General features: G+C 35.4%; 2 protein-coding genes across 3 annotated transcripts; one reads left to right on the top strand and one right to left on the bottom strand.

The window, feature by feature from the left end:
• Nucleotides 1–1722: 1722 nt before the first annotated feature.
• Nucleotides 1723–18179, top strand: si:dkey-9i23.6 (uncharacterized). 2 transcript variants are annotated; one of them, XM_056456725.1, is made up of 7 exons: nucleotides 1723–1890; nucleotides 4510–5697; nucleotides 7173–7243; nucleotides 11239–11740; nucleotides 12681–12771; nucleotides 14178–14360; nucleotides 16931–18179. In XM_056456725.1, exons 1-6 carry the CDS (start codon nucleotides 1870–1872, stop codon nucleotides 14321–14323), a joined length of 2019 nt encoding a protein of 672 aa, XP_056312700.1. In that variant the 5' UTR covers nucleotides 1723–1869; the 3' UTR covers nucleotides 14324–14360; nucleotides 16931–18179. The 2 variants fall into 2 exon arrangements, with proteins under 2 accessions (XP_056312700.1, XP_056312699.1); XM_056456724.1 differs by lacking the exon at nucleotides 16931–18179 and having other exon boundaries at nucleotides 14178–15566.
• si:dkey-9i23.5 (uncharacterized protein LOC571862 homolog) lies at nucleotides 15971–19082 on the bottom strand. Its single transcript, XM_056456726.1, has 6 exons — nucleotides 19056–19082; nucleotides 18857–18929; nucleotides 17383–17525; nucleotides 17134–17274; nucleotides 16923–17037; nucleotides 15971–16734 (listed from the first exon to the last, which is right to left on the bottom strand). Exons 1-6 carry the CDS (start codon nucleotides 19056–19058, stop codon nucleotides 16640–16642), a joined length of 570 nt encoding a protein of 189 aa, XP_056312701.1. The 5' UTR covers nucleotides 19059–19082; the 3' UTR covers nucleotides 15971–16639.
• Between the last annotated feature and the right edge of the window lie 929 nt (nucleotides 19083–20011).

The following is a 20011-nucleotide window of genomic DNA, read 5'->3' on the forward strand; positions in this document are numbered from 1 at the left end:
AAAACTGAAAGAGTGCTGCTGACGATACTAACTTTGCCATCTGAATACACATAAACAAAGAACTCTGATCGCACACTTACCAAATCTGTAGAGACAGGACAATCAACACCAACTGGAGCTACATCTTTTTTAAAAGGAGACAAGAGGCAAATCCGGATTTCACCATTTCCAGATGCGAAAAGCTCTCGGGTAAAAATGTTCCTTACAAACATTTGTGTCGCGTGTTAGCAGAGCACTGTAACCCACAAATGTGGGTCCTCTCTCATCGTGGGGAAATGGAAACAAAACCTTCGTTACGGCACATAAACTCAACACTGAAGACCCATGTCTCCAAACAATTCTTGTTCTTCCACTTGTTTTAATTATGGTTGTCAACACAACGTGGCGTCTCTCAGCCATCTGAACACTGTAACAGGTAAAAACAGTATCCTAAGCTATATCAATAATAAAGTTGCACCTCATTCACTACAGAGCACGCTGATTGGTTCGAACCAAGACTTTCTCATGAATTGCTTGAGTTGCACCAGCCAGAACAGACATCCAGTCTCCACGCTTGATTTTACACAAGAATCTAATCGCCTTGACGTTGCTTCAAAATTTCTTTTTAAACCAGATGAACGAATTTGCCCTAAACAACACAAAAACAACCAATTTTTTAGTTTGTATGTGACATATATGTGTCCTAATAGTGTTTTTAGCAGCGTGGGACACATCTATGACTGTCAACATTAAAAAAAAAAAGTGTTTTGTTGTTTCGTGACCTATTAACTACGCATGAACTCCTGTGTTTAAACTGTTGATGTTGACAGAACACTTTTCTATCATTATTCAGTGTAAACACACATGCATAAGGAGTTCATGAGTAGTTAAGGGTGAGTTAATGATGACGTGCCCCTACAAGTAAAGTCATGATATAATTCTACATGAACATGTCATGAGTTCATGATGGTCAAATTAAGCATAAACTGATTTAATACATTAATTAACAAACATTCAAAGAAGCCATTATTCACTCTGTAGTCAAAGTTAGTTCTTGATAAGCGCATATATTAACTCATTATTAGTTCATTATAATGTTTGGTTGACATATTAGCACTTCATTATTCATGTACTGTTATTGTTACCCATGTGTCTGCCTTTAAAAGTCGAGCATTAGTAAGATATTTAATGATCAGAGATGTAGTCCCAAAATTAACTGGAAAGTCCCGGAAGGAGTTCATTAGATCGCTTGACTTACCTGTTTTACAAGTTTTTTTTACCAATGTACTTTACTTTTGGCTGGTGATTCTTCTCTGGGGTGACGAAAAAATTCTTTGGGACTTCTTGTCTGAAGTGTTTTCTCAAAGAAATGTTCAATTGTTTCCTGTTTACTTGCGGACTCCCCAGGAATGACTGGAATTAACTGAGTATTTAATGTAAAAAAGTAACAACATAAACACTCATTACGCTGCAGGCATTGTTAATATAATAGTCTACAGTGTACCTGCCTTCATAAATTGCATTGCTTCCATTTTGAAAAATAAAAGACATCCTACATCAATCAAATCAATGCATAATATAACAGTGGAACACACTGGTGTGTTTATACGCCTTTAATAGGCTATGGTTAGAAGAAGAATGGATTGGCAGATAACATTTAAAGAACAGGTTTTGGCAGTACTGAAACATAAACCTAAAGGAATGTAAACGTCAGAAAGAAGGCAGTGTGTGTCAGAGAGAGGAAGGAACAGACACAAAGTGCTTCACACAGACTGCACAACTGTTTTACAAGAGTTATTGATCACAGATTGAAGAAAAGAGAGTCGAGTTCATCATTTTAAACAGATAAAGCAATTTTGGAGATGAAATCATGACCGAAGATGAGAGACCATGGAGGAACAAACAGCAAAGGTATGAGAAATATTGGCCTATGCTCGATATAAATGTTAAAGCTAAATTTTCATATTCATGTAATTTTAGAGTGAAGAGAGATAAAACATGGTATAAAAGATGTATATCTTATATACCTATAATAACCTATAACAATGACAAACTACAGCAACTTAAACTTACCGTGAATTCACAAATGTTATTTTGCATGGCATATTGCTGAAAGTAAATTGTGCATATCTTTTTTAAAAATGCACCTGTCCTAATTACTGTAATTTTAATTACTTAAAATAAGAACACGTGAATGCAGGACCACCTGTCACTCACATGAAATTAACCAGTAACATCCTACAATGATGCAGTCAATTTCAGATGGACAAAAATCAAACCCCATCATATATTTTACCTTGTCTGAGAAGCACTTTTACTCACTTTGTACTTCTCCAAATAGAAAAGAACCCCTTTAAATGTGCTTTGGATGATCAATGGTTGTTTCTAAGCATCTGTGTTAACGGTATTGTTTTGCTAGTGTTGTTGCAGATGCTAAACTTTCAGAAAAATGAAAAGGAAAACTATTTCCATTTTTAGTACATCAATGTTGTTTAAATGCACAGTTAGATATGGATACAATGGGGGAAATAAGTATTGAAAATGTCACTATTTTTCTCGGAAAACATGTCTAAAGGTGATGTTGACTTGAAATTTTCATTCTTTCAATTAAACAATAATAATAGGGTTTACAATAAAATACATCCTTATATGCAAAGAAAACCAAACTAATTCGTTTACCAATGAAGTTATGTGTAATAAAAGAAAATGACACTGAACACATGAAGAAAGGCAGTGAAAACCCAGACAGCAGCTGAAATCTCTCAGTAGTTATTCAGTAACCCTCTGCCCTTCGTCAGCGTAATTAATATTAGCTGCTTCAGTCCAACATCTACATTAGCAGGATGATGAAGATGAAACCAGAGTGGACATTTTAGCAAAACAATGATCCAAAAGCCAAGGAACCTCTCAAATGGTTTCAGAGAAAGTAAATCAAGCTGTAGAATGGCCCAGCCAATCACCTGATATAAATCCAATAGAAAATACAAAGTAAAGGTCAGATCTGATAGACGAGACCCACAGAACCATAGAGATTTTTATAAGTTTGTGAAAAACTCACACCTGGGGTCCGTTCTTCGTTCCTCGTTTAAATGATCTGAGATGATTTGGCAGATCCTGGATCTTTTAATCTTGATAACTGATCTCAGGCTAATTTCGTTCTTCCATCAAGTTCGCGAATCAGATTTAAATGTCTGGATGAATTGATCGGAGATCGCTGCATGTGTTGTGAAGGACAGATCTATCGATCCACGAAATCATGATCAGCCATGCAGCTACTGGCTGACGGCACAGCAGCGTAATGACATCATCTTATTAATATTCAATTATCCATGTAAGCAAAATTACATAAAATGAGCAGTAAACGGTTTGTTAAATATGACATGCAATAACTTTCCACATTTGGTATTAGCTGTAGGCTTTACACTTTCATGTGTCAAGAGTATTCATCATGTATTTCAATGCATATCAATGTGTTTCGTTCTACATTTAGAGAAGATTTTCTTTATTACAGTAGCCTAGGCCTACTCAAGTTTTTTAAGTCGGCGTAAGGAATAACTGTATAAATTAAGTTCGCATCAAAAAAGCATTTTAATATCGATAAAGGTGTCTGCAACTTTTGCGAAGCATCAAATCACCGGAATATTACCGGTCAAAACACGTGCATAATTTCATAAATTATTATCTTTTTTTTAGTCGAATATTGTGCATGTACACGTATCTAAAAAGTTAATATCAATAAATTTTCTCTTTCAACCACCAGGTGGCAGTCTTTGTACTTTTATTTCAGAGTGCAGATTGCATAAGTTTTATTAATATATATTTAAAACTTTATATAAATAGTTAAAAAATATATTTACTATTTTCCCAAGTGTATATAACTACTGTAAAAAAATATCAGAATTCAGTACATTCTTTCAGTATTATCTTTGCTTGAACTGACTCGATCTAATCCTGTTTATATAAAAATGAACCTGCTCCCAGGCAGGTTTGAGCTACCAGAACTGTTGCTACAACAAGTCTCAATTAGTTTTGACGAACGAAACGATCCTGGATCGTGTCAAATCGTCAATAACCAAATCCAGCTAATTGAGTAAACCACGTACGAAGAACAGACCCCTGAGCAATGTATGTGACTTCATTCTCCATATGAGAGGCGTCTTTAAGATGCCATCAGCAAAAAAGCCTTTTATATAAAGTAATAAATACATTTCAGTAGTTCAGTACTTTCTTCTTGTGTCATTTCATTGTTATTACACACTCACAGATTTTTTTTGTTTTGTTTTATTTTTATGTTTGTTTTGTTTGGGTTTTTACCAAAATCTGGGTTAATTTCATGTCAACAGCTCCTTTAGAAATATTATTCCCAGGAAAAAATATGACATGTTCAATACTTATTTCCCCCACTGTATTATGTCACACATTTCATGTTAGAGATAACTGTTGTTTCATATAGACTTCAATACAGCTAGCGCAAGGTGAATAATGCCATAAACTCTTTTAATAATAACGTAATATGTCTCTTTTATGCAGAGTGATGCAAAGGATGGTCAGTTGAATCATATTCCGTTTTTTCAATCTGTGCTGAAGAAACGTCCAAAAGGGACTGTCAACAATCCCAAAACAGATAAATTCCCAGATACAGCTTGCAAAACTGTGTTTTATGGAGGATGTTCAATAAAGGAAGGGAGTAAAGATTCGGATAGCACGGTCAGATCTGATGGTGACGAGGAACAGTCAAGTAAGATTTCTGGGACATTTAATGTGTCTGAGTTAGTGCCGAGTGATGCAAGGGAAGGTCAGCGAAGTGATATTCCACTCCTGGAGTCCATGCTGAACAAGCTCATGATCCAAAAGGAGAGAGCCAACCATCACACAACAGATAGACTACGTGGGCGGCCAGATAAGACCTCTAAAAGTGTGTTTCACCACTCTGTGGAGTCTGTAACAAATGAAGACAGGAGTGATTTTGATTCCACAGTCAGATCTGATGCCGATCAGGAAAAACCAGCCAGGAGTTCGGACAGAGAAGATGGAAAAGAAGAATCCAAAGGGGTTCCAGAGGAGTTTCCTAAATGGGAGAGAAGGATTTTCAGCTCTGTTCCTTTGGCATTGCTAACAAAGGTGGCAGAGATGAAAGAAAGTAAACTGGTGGAGGTCAAAAACAACAAAGACCCTAGCATGGTGGAAGACAAGTCTGAAGCTGCATTATTGCAGGACGAATCTTCTCAACAATTATCGGCACCAAATCCTGACCTCTCAGTGTCCTCAGACAGAGCTGACTTTGCACAGACTAAAACTGAAGTACTTGATGAGGCTTGCTCTGGTCCTTCAAATACAGTTAGCATGGACACAGGCAACGCTCAGACTGCTGAAAAGGTGGTAGGAAGGACAACAAGATCTGCTTCAGAGCCAGTGAGCACCAAGCCTAAAGAAGAGAGACCCCTATCCGCCCCGAGTGCTTTAAACTCACAGGAATTTGACAAATATGCTGATATAATGACACCAAAACACTTCAGCAAAGCGGCTGTGAGTTTAGAATTGGAGAATTCAGGGATGACAGAACAAAATAACTCGCTTGCCAAAACACAGAAGAAGGGAGTGAAACACAAGATGAAGAATTTTACTCAAAAACTGAAAGAAAGGTTTAAAGAAAAGCAGGATTGTGAGCAGAACACAAGCACGAGTGCAGAAGACAACGTGGAGGAAGAGGAACAGCCTGTATGTATACTTCCTCATAGTTCAAAGGCCTGACAGATCTTTTAAATGAATAATTCACCCTAAACTCAAAAATTCTGTCATCATTTACTCTCCTGCACTTGCTCAAAACCTGTTTGAGTTTCTTTCCTCTTTGAACACAAAGTAAGACATACTGAAGAATGTTTACTGGAGAAAAGCAGCCATTGATGTCTATTCAATAATGAGGAAATTTTCTATTTTGGGTGAACTATCCTGTTGAGTCCCCAATCTACTCACAATGAAGTTCTATCTTTCCTGCTTTCCTCAAACACACACACACACACACACACACATATATATATATATATATATATATATATATATATATATAATCAGGGATATTGTGCTGTTTGAGTATTAGTATCTCAGTACAAACAAAAAAGACAGTGAGAAAACAACAGTTAAGAACGCATCTGATTATGGCACTTTTGAGCTCTGCAATTGGGCACTTCAGCCTCAAAGTCAAATTGTTTATTTAAAGTTTCACTTTATACTGTAGATTCCTTTAAAACAAACAGCTTTACAGTATGAAAAACAATACAAGGGTTCCTCAATATCTACTATAAAACAGTTATTCAGTGCTTATATGTTTACTTTTGGACGTCTGACCTTGATGACTGAACGGAAGTTAACTAGAGATGATCGCTACATTTCAAATGAGATATATATATATATATGGCCTTCTGAGGGGCCCTTCCAGTCTTTCCAAACCAAAGTGGTAAAAACTGGCCACTTCAGAATGAATGAATTCGAAGGGTACAATTGAAGGACACTTCAGGCCCTGATATGATCCTTGGCACTGGAAAGTTGTTTGGTGTCGAACAACAACTTACAATCAGGCTCATTCCCATGCCACAATCCCTTTGAAACTGTAACTCTAGTCTAAAGGGTAAGCCCTTCTAAGGGTTTAGGGCAGGGGTGCCCAAACTCGGTCCTGGAGGGCCGGTGTCCTGCAGAGTTTAGCTCCAACTTCCTTCAACACACCTGCCTGGAAGTTTCTAGTATACATAACGAGCTTGATTTGCTGATTCAGGTTTGTTTAATTGGGGTTGGAACTAAAATTTCCAGGACACTGGCCCTCCAGAACCGAGTTTGGGCACCCTGGTTTAGGGCATAGGGATGAGTCCTTCAGAATGGAACGCAGTGACTGTTTCTATATTAAAGGTGAAGTCACAGAGCCATGCCTACCTATTACATTGAACTAAAGGCAGCTTGAATTTCTCTGGAAAATTTGTGTTGACAAGCTGTGTTAAAATGAACTCCAAATAACCTTCACTTATGGCATGAATTTTGTTTCAAATGACTTGTTCATCCTTCAAATTCCATTTTAAAGTATATTGGGGCCTTTACAATGTGAATCATTTGAACGACTGTTGTAAATGTTTTGGTTAGCTCACATTTAACTTTTCCTCTTGCTTATTTCCACTTAACTAAAATCTGAATTAATCTCCATGCAGATGGAAACTGAGGATCCAGACCTTCCACCACCTCTCCCAACAAAAAAGGGGAAATATGTTATCTTAGACAGGTATGATATGCTAGACATCTTTCAATACCCAACTACCAGATTTATATTTGCATCACTGTACTTATTACAATCTGTTTAATTCACATTAATTGGTAAGACTTTAAGGACATTATGTGAAGTTTCTTTGCAAACACTGTGGGATTTTGCTATGTACGATGCAATCCTGGATTAACAACTATGATGATCCTGGAACATCATTATTGTTCAATAATGTTATTCATTCTTAATCCCTACCCCTAAATCAAAACCTAACTGTAAATTATTCGAAAATCAGTGGGGAATAATAGTTGGATAACAATCATGTAGGAGCACATAACACTAACTGTAAGCCTAAACTTAGCATGAACTCCAAACCTATCCCTTAATTCTGATTGGCAGATTGGAAAGTTGTTCTAGGATCAACATAGATGTAAAACATGTCCTACTTGGTGAACCTTACAACCACATGTCAGCTAGCAATCATTAGTGTAACAGTAGACTGTCTGCTCAAAGACGCAGTAAGTCATTTTCGCCACTAGAGGATGCATATGCACAACAAACAAAGGCATAATTTGATAATGGCTAAAACCTGTGAAATCGAAACAAGACCGCTGAAGAAACTGCTAACTCTAGTGTTTTTTTGGATATTGTAATGAAAAAGTTGTACATATTGTGACTTATAAAATAAAACGGATAAAATCTGCTAATATTTTGATGTTCCCCAATAAACAATCAACTTAGGTAATTCGCCCCAACCTTTCACTCTACTAAAACGTTAATACTCTATGATAATGTGGTTTCATTCATAGACCATCAAAAAGTATCATTTCTAAATTACTAAAAATTGAAAGCTTGACTCTTATTTAATTATATTGTGTACTAAAACTGGCAGAAAATGAAAGTGCCATTGTCTAGACCGATATGACTTAGAACTATACTCTCGATCTCGCGTAATAATCAAGGAACTTTGCTGCCATACCATGGCTGCAGCAGGCGCAATAATGTTACATAGCTTTAAACAGAAAAAAAAAATCTAAACTCTGGTCATTTTTGAGCTAGATGTTAATGATCTAATTCATTTAATGATCTATGCTATGCTATGCTAAGCTAAAAGTGCTCCCTAAGAAAGAAATATACTAGAAATATTGCTAGAATGAATGTTGTTCCAGTATCTGCATGAATGTAGAAGATGTCCTACTTGGTGAAATCCCAGACATTGCAAGCACATGTCAGCTAACAGTCATTAGCGTAACAGTAGACTGTCTGCTGAAAAACACAGTATGTAATTTTTGCCACTAGACAATGCGTATTCACAACAAAGGCGTAATTTGATAATGCCATAACTGATCCTATCCTGTTATCATGTCAGTATGAAGCAGAGTAAGGCTGAAAGCTGTCAAAGTGAAACAAGGCGATTGAAGAAATAGCAGACACTAGTGGTTTTTACATGTTAAAAAATTGTAGATGTTAAAATTGTAAATATTGCGACTTTAAAATCTGCCTATATTTTGATGTTCCTAATAAACAACATCAATTTATTAATTAATTAGCCCCATGAGTATAGTTCTTAAATAGCCAAAAATTTAAAGCTGAACTCTTATTTAATTATATTGTGTACTAAGACTGGCAGAAAATGAAGTGCTATTTTCTAGACTGATATGGCCAGGAACTATACTCTCATTCAGGCGTAATAATCAAGGAACTTTGCTGCAGCAGGTGCAATAATGTTACACAGCTTTAAATAGGAAAAATATTAAAACTTAGCTAATTTTTGCGCTATATGTTAATGGTCTAATCCAGTGTTTCCCAACCCTGTTGCTGAAGGCACATTAACAGTACACATTTTCAACCTCTCCATAATCAAAACCTAAATCAACTCATCAGAACATAGGAAGACGTTTCAAAACCTGACGTTAGATAAGGGAGACATCCAAAGTATGAACTGTTGGTGTGCCTTCAGGAACAGGCTTGGAAAACACTGGTCTAATCCATTCAATGATCTATGCTGAGGGGCTAAGCTAAGCTAAAAGTGCTCCCGAAGATCGGGTGAATGGATTAAAAAAAGGGTAAAACTCAACTGTTTAACTCTCTGTGACTTGTAAAAAAGAGGAGTGTTCCATTAAAAAACTATTTTCCTCATTTGAAACTTGCTTTGGTTGATTTACAGTTTTAACTTCCTTATGAGTAGCATTACTCAGTCCATCTATTTATAACTCACATCTCCCACGTCTAGTTGAGTGACATTCCTTTTATATGAAGTGATGGAAGAAATCAAACACAAACATATTTGTAGTAGTAGAGATCTGTTACTGCTGACCCTTGAAACAGTTTATCTGCACAAAAGAGCCTCCAGACCAGGAAATGTGTAGCCTACGGTAATGTCTGGAGTTCCACATGCGGCGTGTTATTAGTTAAAAGCACAATTTCCTCATTTAAAAGGATAGCTTACTCAAAATGAAAATCCTCGTTTACTCATTATCTACAAAGGAAGATATTTTGAAGAATGCTGGGATGCTAATGTGTATACTGTTTAGTTCCTATGGATGTCAATGGTTGATTTTTCCTAACATTTATCAGAATATCTTATTTTTGTAAACTGAGAAACCTTTAGAACCATTTGAGTGTGAGTAAATGGTGAGAATCCCTTTAAGGCAAACTTTTTTGACTACCAGCCGATTTAAATGTTATCACTCGATTGAATGGGCGATATCAGTGGTTTTCAGCTTATAGATATGGGCCAGTAGGGGCCTTCTGTGCCTACTGGTAGGTTCAGAAGGCTGTTATCATCAATCCACGTGGTTAATCAGCTATAGGTCACGTACTGCTGCGGCCAGAAGTTAGCAAGCATTATTTGTTAAATTTCCCATCAATTGTATTGTATTAACATAACAATACAATACAATACGTAACAAAACTTTAAGTTAATGACTTTTCCTGTAGTTTGTGATTTACTCAGAATTTCTACAACATTGAAATCAAATATAATGTGTAGCGAAAACATAAAATAAATAAACACTCAAAAAAATAACTCATTGGATGAACTCAAATTAATTAAGGGCAGGATTTCCATCCAATTAAATGCAATTGAGTTGGTCCAACATGATTATGTCAAATAAAAGTTTAAAAACATTTCTGTATTTATTTAACTTAAACTTTAAGTTCTGACAGTTTCATGTATGTCTATTATGTGTTGTACATTTCCTCAAAGTTTTATTTGAAGTTATCCTAAATGAACTATTAGAGCCATTTTAAGCATATTTTATGAGTTATATATACAGTCGATTGAGACTGATCTCAGAAATAATTTTAGGACAGTTATTGCTCACTGAGCAAAGCAACAAACTGCATTTTTGCTCATTAAGCTGCCAACACCCAAAGCATGGGTGCTTCTGCAAGGTGGTAACCTCAAAACTCAAAGCATTACATTACAACTAAAATGAAGATTAAACTATAACAAGTCTTTCTATTAACTTTAACACTTAAGATGTTTTTTAAGATGTACTTTTATTGTCAACATTTCCCTCTTAATTCAATCCCACGCAAAGCATGCTGGGAAATACAAATCCCCAAACCAGATAGTTGGACCAACACAATTCCTTCATGTTGTCCAGAAACAAAACGCTAAAAGTTAATTCAATGGTTAACAAATTTATGTAGACTTAACAGAAAACAAATAAATTGGCCTAAGAAATTATAATAATTGTGTTGTTTCAGTTCATTTTAAATATGTAGTTTAAACAAGCAGCAGTAATCATTTTTTGAGTGTAATGAGTGGAGTTATATTTTATAAAATTAATGAATATTAAAATAATAACACTATTGGATGACCTTATACATCAAGTTTTCTCTGGAAAACCCCCCCAACAAAAACAGGGTGATTAATATAAGAAATGTTTTGATGTGTTTTAGAATATTTTTGCTGTGCGACATTTACATTATTTACAACAGTAAATAATAAAACTATACCAATTGTGTTCCAGTTGTTTGATCTAATATTTTTTCATCTTTCTCAACAGAAAATTTACCTTAAGAGACTTCAAACTCAATATTGAACCTATCAACCTAATGGAGGAAATATTCACAGGAGACGAATGGCTCAATTACTTGCCCACTAAAGGCAGTTCGGATGAGAAAGATACTAGTGATCAGTCAATCTCGTATGATCCCCCCAAACTAGAAACAGATAATCAGGTCAACGTTCCTGAGCCAATACCAGAACCAAACCCACAAGAAGACATAAAGACCACTCAGGACAGTGTTGATGATACTCAACAGGACAAAGCTGCAGAAGTCAACAGTCAAGCACGAGTAGAACGAGTCGAATCAAACACAAGTGTTTTTGCCATCCCAAAAGCACTTCTAACAAATAATGCTATCAAACAAATGACAGACTGTGAGCCAAAGAAATCAGATGACATCTATGACTGTGTGGACATTTATATTCTTCCCAAAAATGACATTCCAACAGCAAAAAGGAAGGCATCGGAAGTTAATCTGATAGACTTTTCAGCAATCAAGGTGGGGAACACATTTTTCGTAGTATTTAATGTGAGCGATTACTATGGAAACCCGTTCCTGCCACTGAGTAATGAAAAATTAATTAATTATTAAAATGTAAAAAAAAGTTAGAATTCAGAGTATTAGAGTTAGAATTCCGAGTTCTAAAGTCGAATTCTGAGTTATAAAGTCAGAATTCCGAGTTATAAAGTCAGAATTTTTAGTATTAAAGTCAGAATTCCAAGTCCTAAAGTCGCAATTCTGAGTTTTAAAGTCAGACTTCTGAGTTGTAAAGTCAGAATTTCGAGTATTAAAGTCAGAATTCCAAGTCCTAAAGTCAGAATTCTGAGTCCTAAACTCGCAATTCTAAAGTCAGACTTCTGAATTCTTAAGTCAGAAGTCCGAGTATTAAAGTCAGAATTCCGAGTTGTAGTCAAAATTACGAGTCCTAAAGTCGAAATTTTTAATTTTAAAGTCCGAATTCTAAGTTATAAAGTCGCAATTCTGAGTTATAAAGTAACTCAGACTTTATAAAGTAACTCAGACTTTATAACTCAGAATTCTGACTTTATAACTCGGAATTCTGACATTATAACTCGGAATTCTGACATTATAACTCGGAATTCTGACATTATAACTCAGAATTGCGACTTTATAACTCATAATTCTGACTTTAAATCTCAGAATATTGACTTTATAACTCGGATTTCTGACTGTTACTCGGAATTCTGGCTTTAATTCTGAGGTATGAAGGGGCAATTCGAGTTATAAAGTCAGAATTCCAAGTTAAAAAGTCAGAATTCTGAGTTAAAAGTTATAAAGTCAGAATTCCAAGTTATAAAGTATAATTTTTTAAGAATTTAATTTTTTATTATTATTATTATTCAGTGGCGGGAACGAGCTTCCATAATGATAACTTAATACAACATGGAATAAATTAATGAAAAAAATCTTTCCCCAGTCGTTCGCATTGTTGGACAACTCCGCCCTCAAGAGTCGAATCCGTCTCAGCAAAAAGAGACCCCACCGACCACCCAAAAAACACAAAAAAGGTAAGCGAAAAGAAGCTCAGCAGCAACAGTTGAGTTAAAGTGCCCCTTATGCTTTTTAATGATTTTACATCTTACATGTTGTGCAGTATAGCTGTTTGTGAATCTTAAAAGGTCAATTGGGTGTGCTAAAATTGACCGTAGTGTATGTGTGTGAATGAGAATGTATGGGTGTTTTCCAGTGATGGGTTGTGGCTGGAAGGGCATCCGCTGCGTAAAACATGTGCTGGATAAGTTGGCAGTTCATTCGGGTGGCGACCCCGGATTAATAAAGGGACTAAGCCGAAAAGAAAATGAATGAATGAATACTCTGCTAACATGAAAATGACATGATATGTTATGTATAGGCCCGCCCTCGCAAGGCTCTGATTGGTCAGCTAACATAACATGTGCTGTTATTCGCTAATCTGCTTCACGTCACCAGGAAAAACGTCATGCCCCTACAAGCTTTTGCACTGTGTAAACACTGTCAGTCAGAGTAGCTGTTAGCCGTATAGGTTTGTGCCTGAATAAGACAGAAAATTACACAGAGGATACAGCTGAACCTCATGCCTGCTCTCTGACAAGTCTGGCAAGTGTCTTTCACATATATTCAGAATAAATAAGTTATATGAAACATTCACATATTTATTTCGAGTTCATTATATGAGATGTAGAACGCACGGAAAGCATCCGCATAGAGAGACACTGCAAGCTCTGGTGAAGACTGTGGCTGTTTACAGCGGTTTGATGGATAAATATGAATTTGTAGCTAAATTGTTAGCTGTGCCAAACAGCATTTGCCATTGTTTACATCCTTGTAAACAAGTGTTTACATAAAGTTAACGCTAGACACTATGCATGTAATAGATCCATTTTGACAAATAAAAATACTTACAGGTTATGGCTGACAGTCAACTGCTTCTAGGTCAGTTGGTCAGTCAGTCAGTCATTCGATAGCGGCCTCTGGTGGATTTACGCAAGAACAGCAGGCACAAATGGCACTCATGAGGGAAATTTAAGATCTGAATAAGCGTATACAGCAGTCTCTGGTGGATTCACAAAAACCAAACTGTAAAAAACGTACCTCCTGGGACATATTTGGTGCTATCTAGAAATGTATATAGCAGTACATTTTCAGAATGAGCCTGAGTTGAACACTGTAGTTATACTTAAAGCCTGGAAGAGTTTGGTTTGCTTTGTCTATGAAACCAATGCCATCACTGATGTTATATCATTGTGCTAAGTGGTGCTGAAATTTGCATTTGGTAATTAATGTTTCATTTTTATTATGAAAACAACAGGTTTTTTTTACTTTATATGAATGTAAAACCTGTACAGTACACTTAAATTAGCATAATGGGGCACTTTAATGTACTCATTGAACAAAATGGACTTAACATGTTTGTCTTTCTTATTCTCTCTCTCAGTAAAAGCAGAAAAGTCAAATGCCATATTCTACAAGATTCCCCCAGTCATCCTGAATGAATCTCCTTTGACTGCATTTCTACCACGTCACAGCACCCCCTTTTCCCCACCTCCTCATTTACCTACAAAATGCACTCCTAGCCAGTGACTCCAGGAACACTGAAGTCTTCATCTGCAGCTGTCAGGTCAATAACAGCACAAGCAGAACTGATCACTCTCTATAGCTCACAACGGTGAAACACAAAACTTCATTGTTTTGATGTTCCTCTTTAGACGTTCAGTTTGACTATATGCAAACACTATAGAATACACAAGACATGTCTCTCGTATCTTTTTGAATGGGGAAATGTGTAACTGTCAATATGAAGAATAAAGCCCCGCCTACTAGTACAGTAGCCAATCATCGATCACTATATGGTGTAAAAAGCCCACCTTCAAGTTTAGGAGCCAATCATTGATCGCTATAGACTGCCGATACTCTGGGGGAGGGGATTGGACCAGACGTGAGTTTCTGCAGATTTTGCTTGATTTGGACGTTTAGAAATGAAACTAAAGAGACAGTTGTTGTTTAAGTCTATTGGGGATTCGTAATATGAATATCAATCGTAAGCTTGGTAAGCAATTTTGGATAATTTAATGTTTTCCCATTCAGACAGAATGCCCGAGCAGACTGCTAGAGAAGCGTTTCAAAGATGGCAGCCGAATGAAATGACTTGCCTTAAGAGGACTTTGCTATATGTAACTTTATAAGTGGATGTCAGCCACCAGTTGTTAGCATGGTTTCAATTACAAATTTGTGCACAACTTTTGGTTTTAAAAATTTATGTAATTAAGTTTATTGAATTTTCATAATAATACAAATATACCAAGACATCATGATTGTGGCTGCTGTAGCCAAGGTACAGCAGCAAAGTTCCTTGATTATTATGCCAGAACGAGAGAATAGTTCCAATACATATCAGCCTAGAAAATGGCAACTCTCTGTCGGTCTTAGTACACAACATAACTACAGTAAAGCTTTAAATAGCCAAATTAGCACAACTAATTTTCTTTAGCACAACACAATTAGCTATTTTTTTGAGAGTCATTTTCGAGTGAGATGCTAATGGTATAATCTGATTCAATGATCGATGCTAAGCTAAGCTAAAAGTGCCAGGTCCAGAGATCGGCTGAATGGATTCAGAAATAATAAAACTCAACTTAGGGGAGCTGTAAAATTGGCTTTTAATAAAGTGGAGTGTTCCTTTAAAACGATTACAGTGGACAATTCTTCAATTCTTACACTTACAATTCTTTTATTTTTTATAACTGAAGTTGAAAATAAGATTCATCAAGTTAATGTACATTTAAAGACAAAATGTAACTTTTATAATTAATTTATTTAGTTAAAATACTCCTGTTCAATTTTAACTGCAGGTTATGCAGATCATTCTTTTTCCACATTACAATGGCATTTACAATGTTATATTGTGTGTTTTATGTGTGTCTTTGATCATAAAGCGACGTTATTGTGTTTTTCCTTCTGAGAATGAAACTCTACAGTATTGAAAATGTGACGGCTAAAGTTTATATATCTTTGAAATGTTCAAATATTTTTTGACGAGTATCTCTAAAATGATCTGCTTTTTTATAGATCTTTATGTAGCATAAACATGTTTGATTTTATAATTCATGTTAAAGTTTGTACATAAGTATATTTGAAGCACTTTTAGCAAAATGAATAATATGAACATTCAATCATCAGACAGACAAATAAACTAAATCGTATCATTTTGATTGCAAAAATTCTCTTTATTAACTTTTTTTTACTTTTTGTTGATGCGAAAACATTTATGCGAAATTCAGAAGATTCAGGTGATGATAAAAGCCAACATAGGCTCATTCTGAAAACGTAGCCCATATACATTTCTGAGGATCTCGAATTATGTAGCCAGAGATACGTATGGCTGCATTTTGTTTTTTAAAACGAATGACATCCCCACGGTATGGCATCAATCCTTTACTCGCTTACCAGCTGACCGCTTACCTCTATATGGACAATTTCCTCTGTTACCAGTTTGTCCAGTGGCTCACCACTTAAGTCGCAGAGAGGAGTTGACTACGATGACAGGGTTTCGTCTGGTGAAGAACGGTTCCAGAAAGCGGTTAAGACAAAAACAAAAGCCCAAAAATATAATAAACAAGTAAATAACAGTTTTTAAAACTGTCGGTCGGGTATAGGGAAGCTGGTGGGCGGCTCAATCTGTGCTTTTGAAAGCACTATTGGTTGGGCTTAGGGAAGGGTTCAGCGAATGGCACTCGTGAGACAAATTTGAGATCTGAAAAAGCATACACAGCGGTCTCTGGTTGATTCGCAAAAACAAAAACTGCAAAAAAACGTATCTCCTGGGACGTATTTGGCGCTCACCAGAAATGTATTTAGGGGTATGTTCTCAGAATGAGCCTGGGTTGATAAAAGCGTGGATCACTCAGAGTGTATTTCCATGAATTCCTTACGCTTGAAGGCACAGATATAGCTTTTCTTGACATTGCAATTGTCGTCGTTCCACTTTCCAGTTTCTGAAAGGACAGTAAAATGTTTTTACCTTCTGAATTGTGCTTTAACTCCATTCTCACTGCGTCAGTATCACAATAAAAAACTAAACTAATAACAAAACATTTATACAATATTAAAATTATATATTGATTATATGGATTAAAATAATCCAATAACATGCTTGTTTTTATTTCTCCTCCATCATCCTCACCTTTCCAGCTCATCTCCAAGCATTCCTCATTGCTAGTGTACATATGATTGGGCTCGCCAGGAACCCACAGATTAAAATTCCAGAAGGATCCATCGAGCCAGAAAAACTGACCAGACTGAGAGAAGCCAAACAGAAAATGTGTTTTCTAAGTTACTAAGATGAAAAACATGCTATTTACACTTTTTATTTACACTTCTGTCTCGTTGTATACCTTAAAAAATTCATAGGCTCCGAGCCAGATGCGCAGGCTTTTTGGGTTAAATTTTTTCACAATGCACAGCAAGTAACTGTTATCCTGTAAACTATGCACTGAGGCCAGATGTGCACCAGGGGCTTTGGTCCTGCAATTGAACTGGAAGTAAAACAGGAAGAACAGTTAATGACTACAGAATACTTTAATTCGTTTTATTAATAATCTGGAGACTAATAAAACAGTGTAGTACTACTATACGGCATATACCTCAGCTTGAGTGAAGTTTAAGCGTCTGAAGAAGTATTTGACACAGTGTTTACCCACTCTGAACCAATCAGAGAATCCAGGCATATCACATGCTTTCGGCATTGAGCACCACTCAGTGGCATTCCCACTTCCAGCATGAAAACCTAAAGACAGAATCAAAACCATGACTTATACTTTGAACTTTTAGATTATATGAAATCTGGGTTGATTTTAGCAAATATTTGCTTTTACATGTTTTGAATATTTCTCAAATGCTGTTGAATAAAGACAAGAATGTTTAAGCACATTTTAAAATGTAATTGTTTTGATAATTAGTTTCTAATAACTAATTCCAGTTGTCTTTAAGATAATGACACACTCAAAAATAACTTGTGCTGCTTGTTTAAACTACTTTGAAACATGAGTTGAAACAACACAATTCTGAATGTATTTTTAGGGACAACTTAATCATTTAATGTTCAATCCACTTAAATTTGTAAAAACAATTAAGTTAACTTAATCGATTTGTGTTGGGCCAACATGAGGGAACTGTGTGGAACCCAGCATTTTTTATAGTGCAGTACATAATATTTTACTAGTTATGTAAACAATGTAAAGGCTTAACTAGGTTAATCAGGTTAACTATGGATTATAGTGGTTTGTTCTGCAGCCAACTGAGAAGAAAAATTGTTAAGGAGGCTTTTTCCAGCTATTCCAGCTTTTTTTGGGACAACTTATTTGTTTTATGTTCAATTCACTTACATGTTGTTGGGACAATATGAATGAATTATTTGGAACCAAAGTATTTTTTTAGGAAAATTGTGTGAAAAACTTTTTAAAAAGAACAGAAAATTCACAGGAGGTATAATAATAAAATCAATAATAAAATCAATAATAAAAGGCTCAAAATTTTGTCTTCATCTGTAATGTTTCAGGGGGACCATATGTCCCTTTTTGTTTGTTTGCTTGTTTGTTTCAAACACGACAGACTTATTCAGTCAAAAATTGATATTTGCTGTTTGTTTAAACTATTTATTTAAAATCATCACAATTCTTGAGTTTTTTGGGGGACAACTTAATTGTTTTATGTTCAATCCACTTGAATTTGTAAAAAAAAAAAAAAAAGTTAACGTAATTCCTTCATGGCCCAGCATTTTTATATTTGTATTTCAACTCTATGTTTAGTGTCCCAACTATTTATGAAAAAGTTGAAAAAAAAAGTTTTAATTTTTATCATTAACGATTTAAGGATTTAGGGGCAGATTTACGTCTTTTGGCAAAAAACAAACAAACAAACAACAACAAAAATTCTATAGCTGAATTTATTGAATATTAACTTTGAACTGCATAACTTCTCATCTCATCTATGCTTTTATAATAAACTCTCTTGCAGTACTTTTTCCCAATTTAGTAAATCTCTTCCATATTGTCATATTTAACAGTATGAATTGGCAAATTTCAACATAAATGTAATGAATTATCAATGAAACGTTACCTCTCTCCATTTTGAAGAAGTTGCCACTTCCAAAAAGAAGAACCAACAAAACGCCAATAGATCCTGCTTTCCACTGGAGACAAACACACACACATGTTATGAAACAGTTTTAACATGCTCATTATTATTATAGTTGTTGTCTTCAAGAGCTCAATATGTTGCGGTATTAATATTGTGTATAAAAAGGATGTTCACTCACCATTGTTCTTGCTCTTTATTCTTCCTTCTGTGCTCACAAAAACTCTCACATCTAAATTTCCTTATTTTATACCATAAGATTAATTTTCACACCTCCTCCTCTGGTCTCATTCACCCTTCATCAAACAGGAAACCTTCACACATCTAATTTCTGTACTGTACAGGGTATTACTGCAAAGAGTGACCCTGAGCCATAAAACCAATCTTATGTTCACTGTAAAAACTGATAGGTTTCAGACAATCGATTTGTGTTGAAGGAATTAAGTTAGCTTATTACTTTTTACTTTCACTTTTAAATTTATGAGGATTGAGCATAAAACAATTAGGTTGCATTCCCCCCCCCACCCACACACACTGACAAATTAGATAAAAATATATTGTATTGATATTTTGGGAGTTTCCTACTTAATTTTTTGATGAGTTACATACATAGATCCGAACTTGATATGGAGAACTTTAAATGTCATTTTCTCAATATTTTGATGAGTTTGAACCCTCAGATTTAAATAGTAATAATGATAGTAGTTATAATTTCCTATCCTAACAAACCATACATCAACATAATACTTAATTATTCAGCCTACGTCTGCATGTATATAATGGATGCATCTCAATGTTAAAACAATTGACACTTATGACTGGTCAAAAGTATATTTTTTGGTTAAAAACAAGGCAAAGCATACCATGGTAATATACACTACCTGACAAAAGTCTTGTCATTTATCCCAGTTGTAAGAGCAATAAATAATAACTTGACTTCTAGTTGATCAATTGGAAAAGTGGCAAAAGGTAGATTTTTCAGATGAATCATCTGTTGAATTGCATCCTAATCTTCACAAATATCGCAGATAATCTATTGGAACCCGCATGGACCCAAGATTCTGAGAGAAATCAGTCAAGTTTGGTGAACGAAAAATCATGGTTTGGGTTACATTCAGTATGGGGGTGTGCGAGAGA

This window comes from Danio aesculapii, chromosome 1 (genome assembly GCF_903798145.1).
Source record: "Danio aesculapii chromosome 1, fDanAes4.1, whole genome shotgun sequence".
Taxonomy (NCBI): domain Eukaryota; kingdom Metazoa; phylum Chordata; class Actinopteri; order Cypriniformes; family Danionidae; genus Danio; species Danio aesculapii.

Excerpts from the sequence above, each read along its gene's own strand:
- si:dkey-9i23.6 (XM_056456725.1), top strand. The coding sequence starts at position 1,870 with ATGGAGGAACAAACAGCAAAG. Across the intron at positions 5,698-7,172 it reads TGGAGGAAGAGGAACAGCCT|ATGGAAACTGAGGATCCAGA; the intron begins GTATGTATACTT and ends ATCTCCATGCAG. Across the intron at positions 11,741-12,680 it reads TAGACTTTTCAGCAATCAAG|TCGTTCGCATTGTTGGACAA; the intron begins GTGGGGAACACA and ends ATCTTTCCCCAG.
- si:dkey-9i23.5 (XM_056456726.1), bottom strand. Across the intron at positions 17,526-18,856 it reads CTTCTTCAAAATGGAGAGAG|GTTTTCATGCTGGAAGTGGG; the intron begins GTAACGTTTCAT and ends TTCTGTCTTTAG. Across the intron at positions 17,275-17,382 it reads TAAACTTCACTCAAGCTGAG|TTCAATTGCAGGACCAAAGC; the intron begins GTATATGCCGTA and ends TTTTACTTCCAG.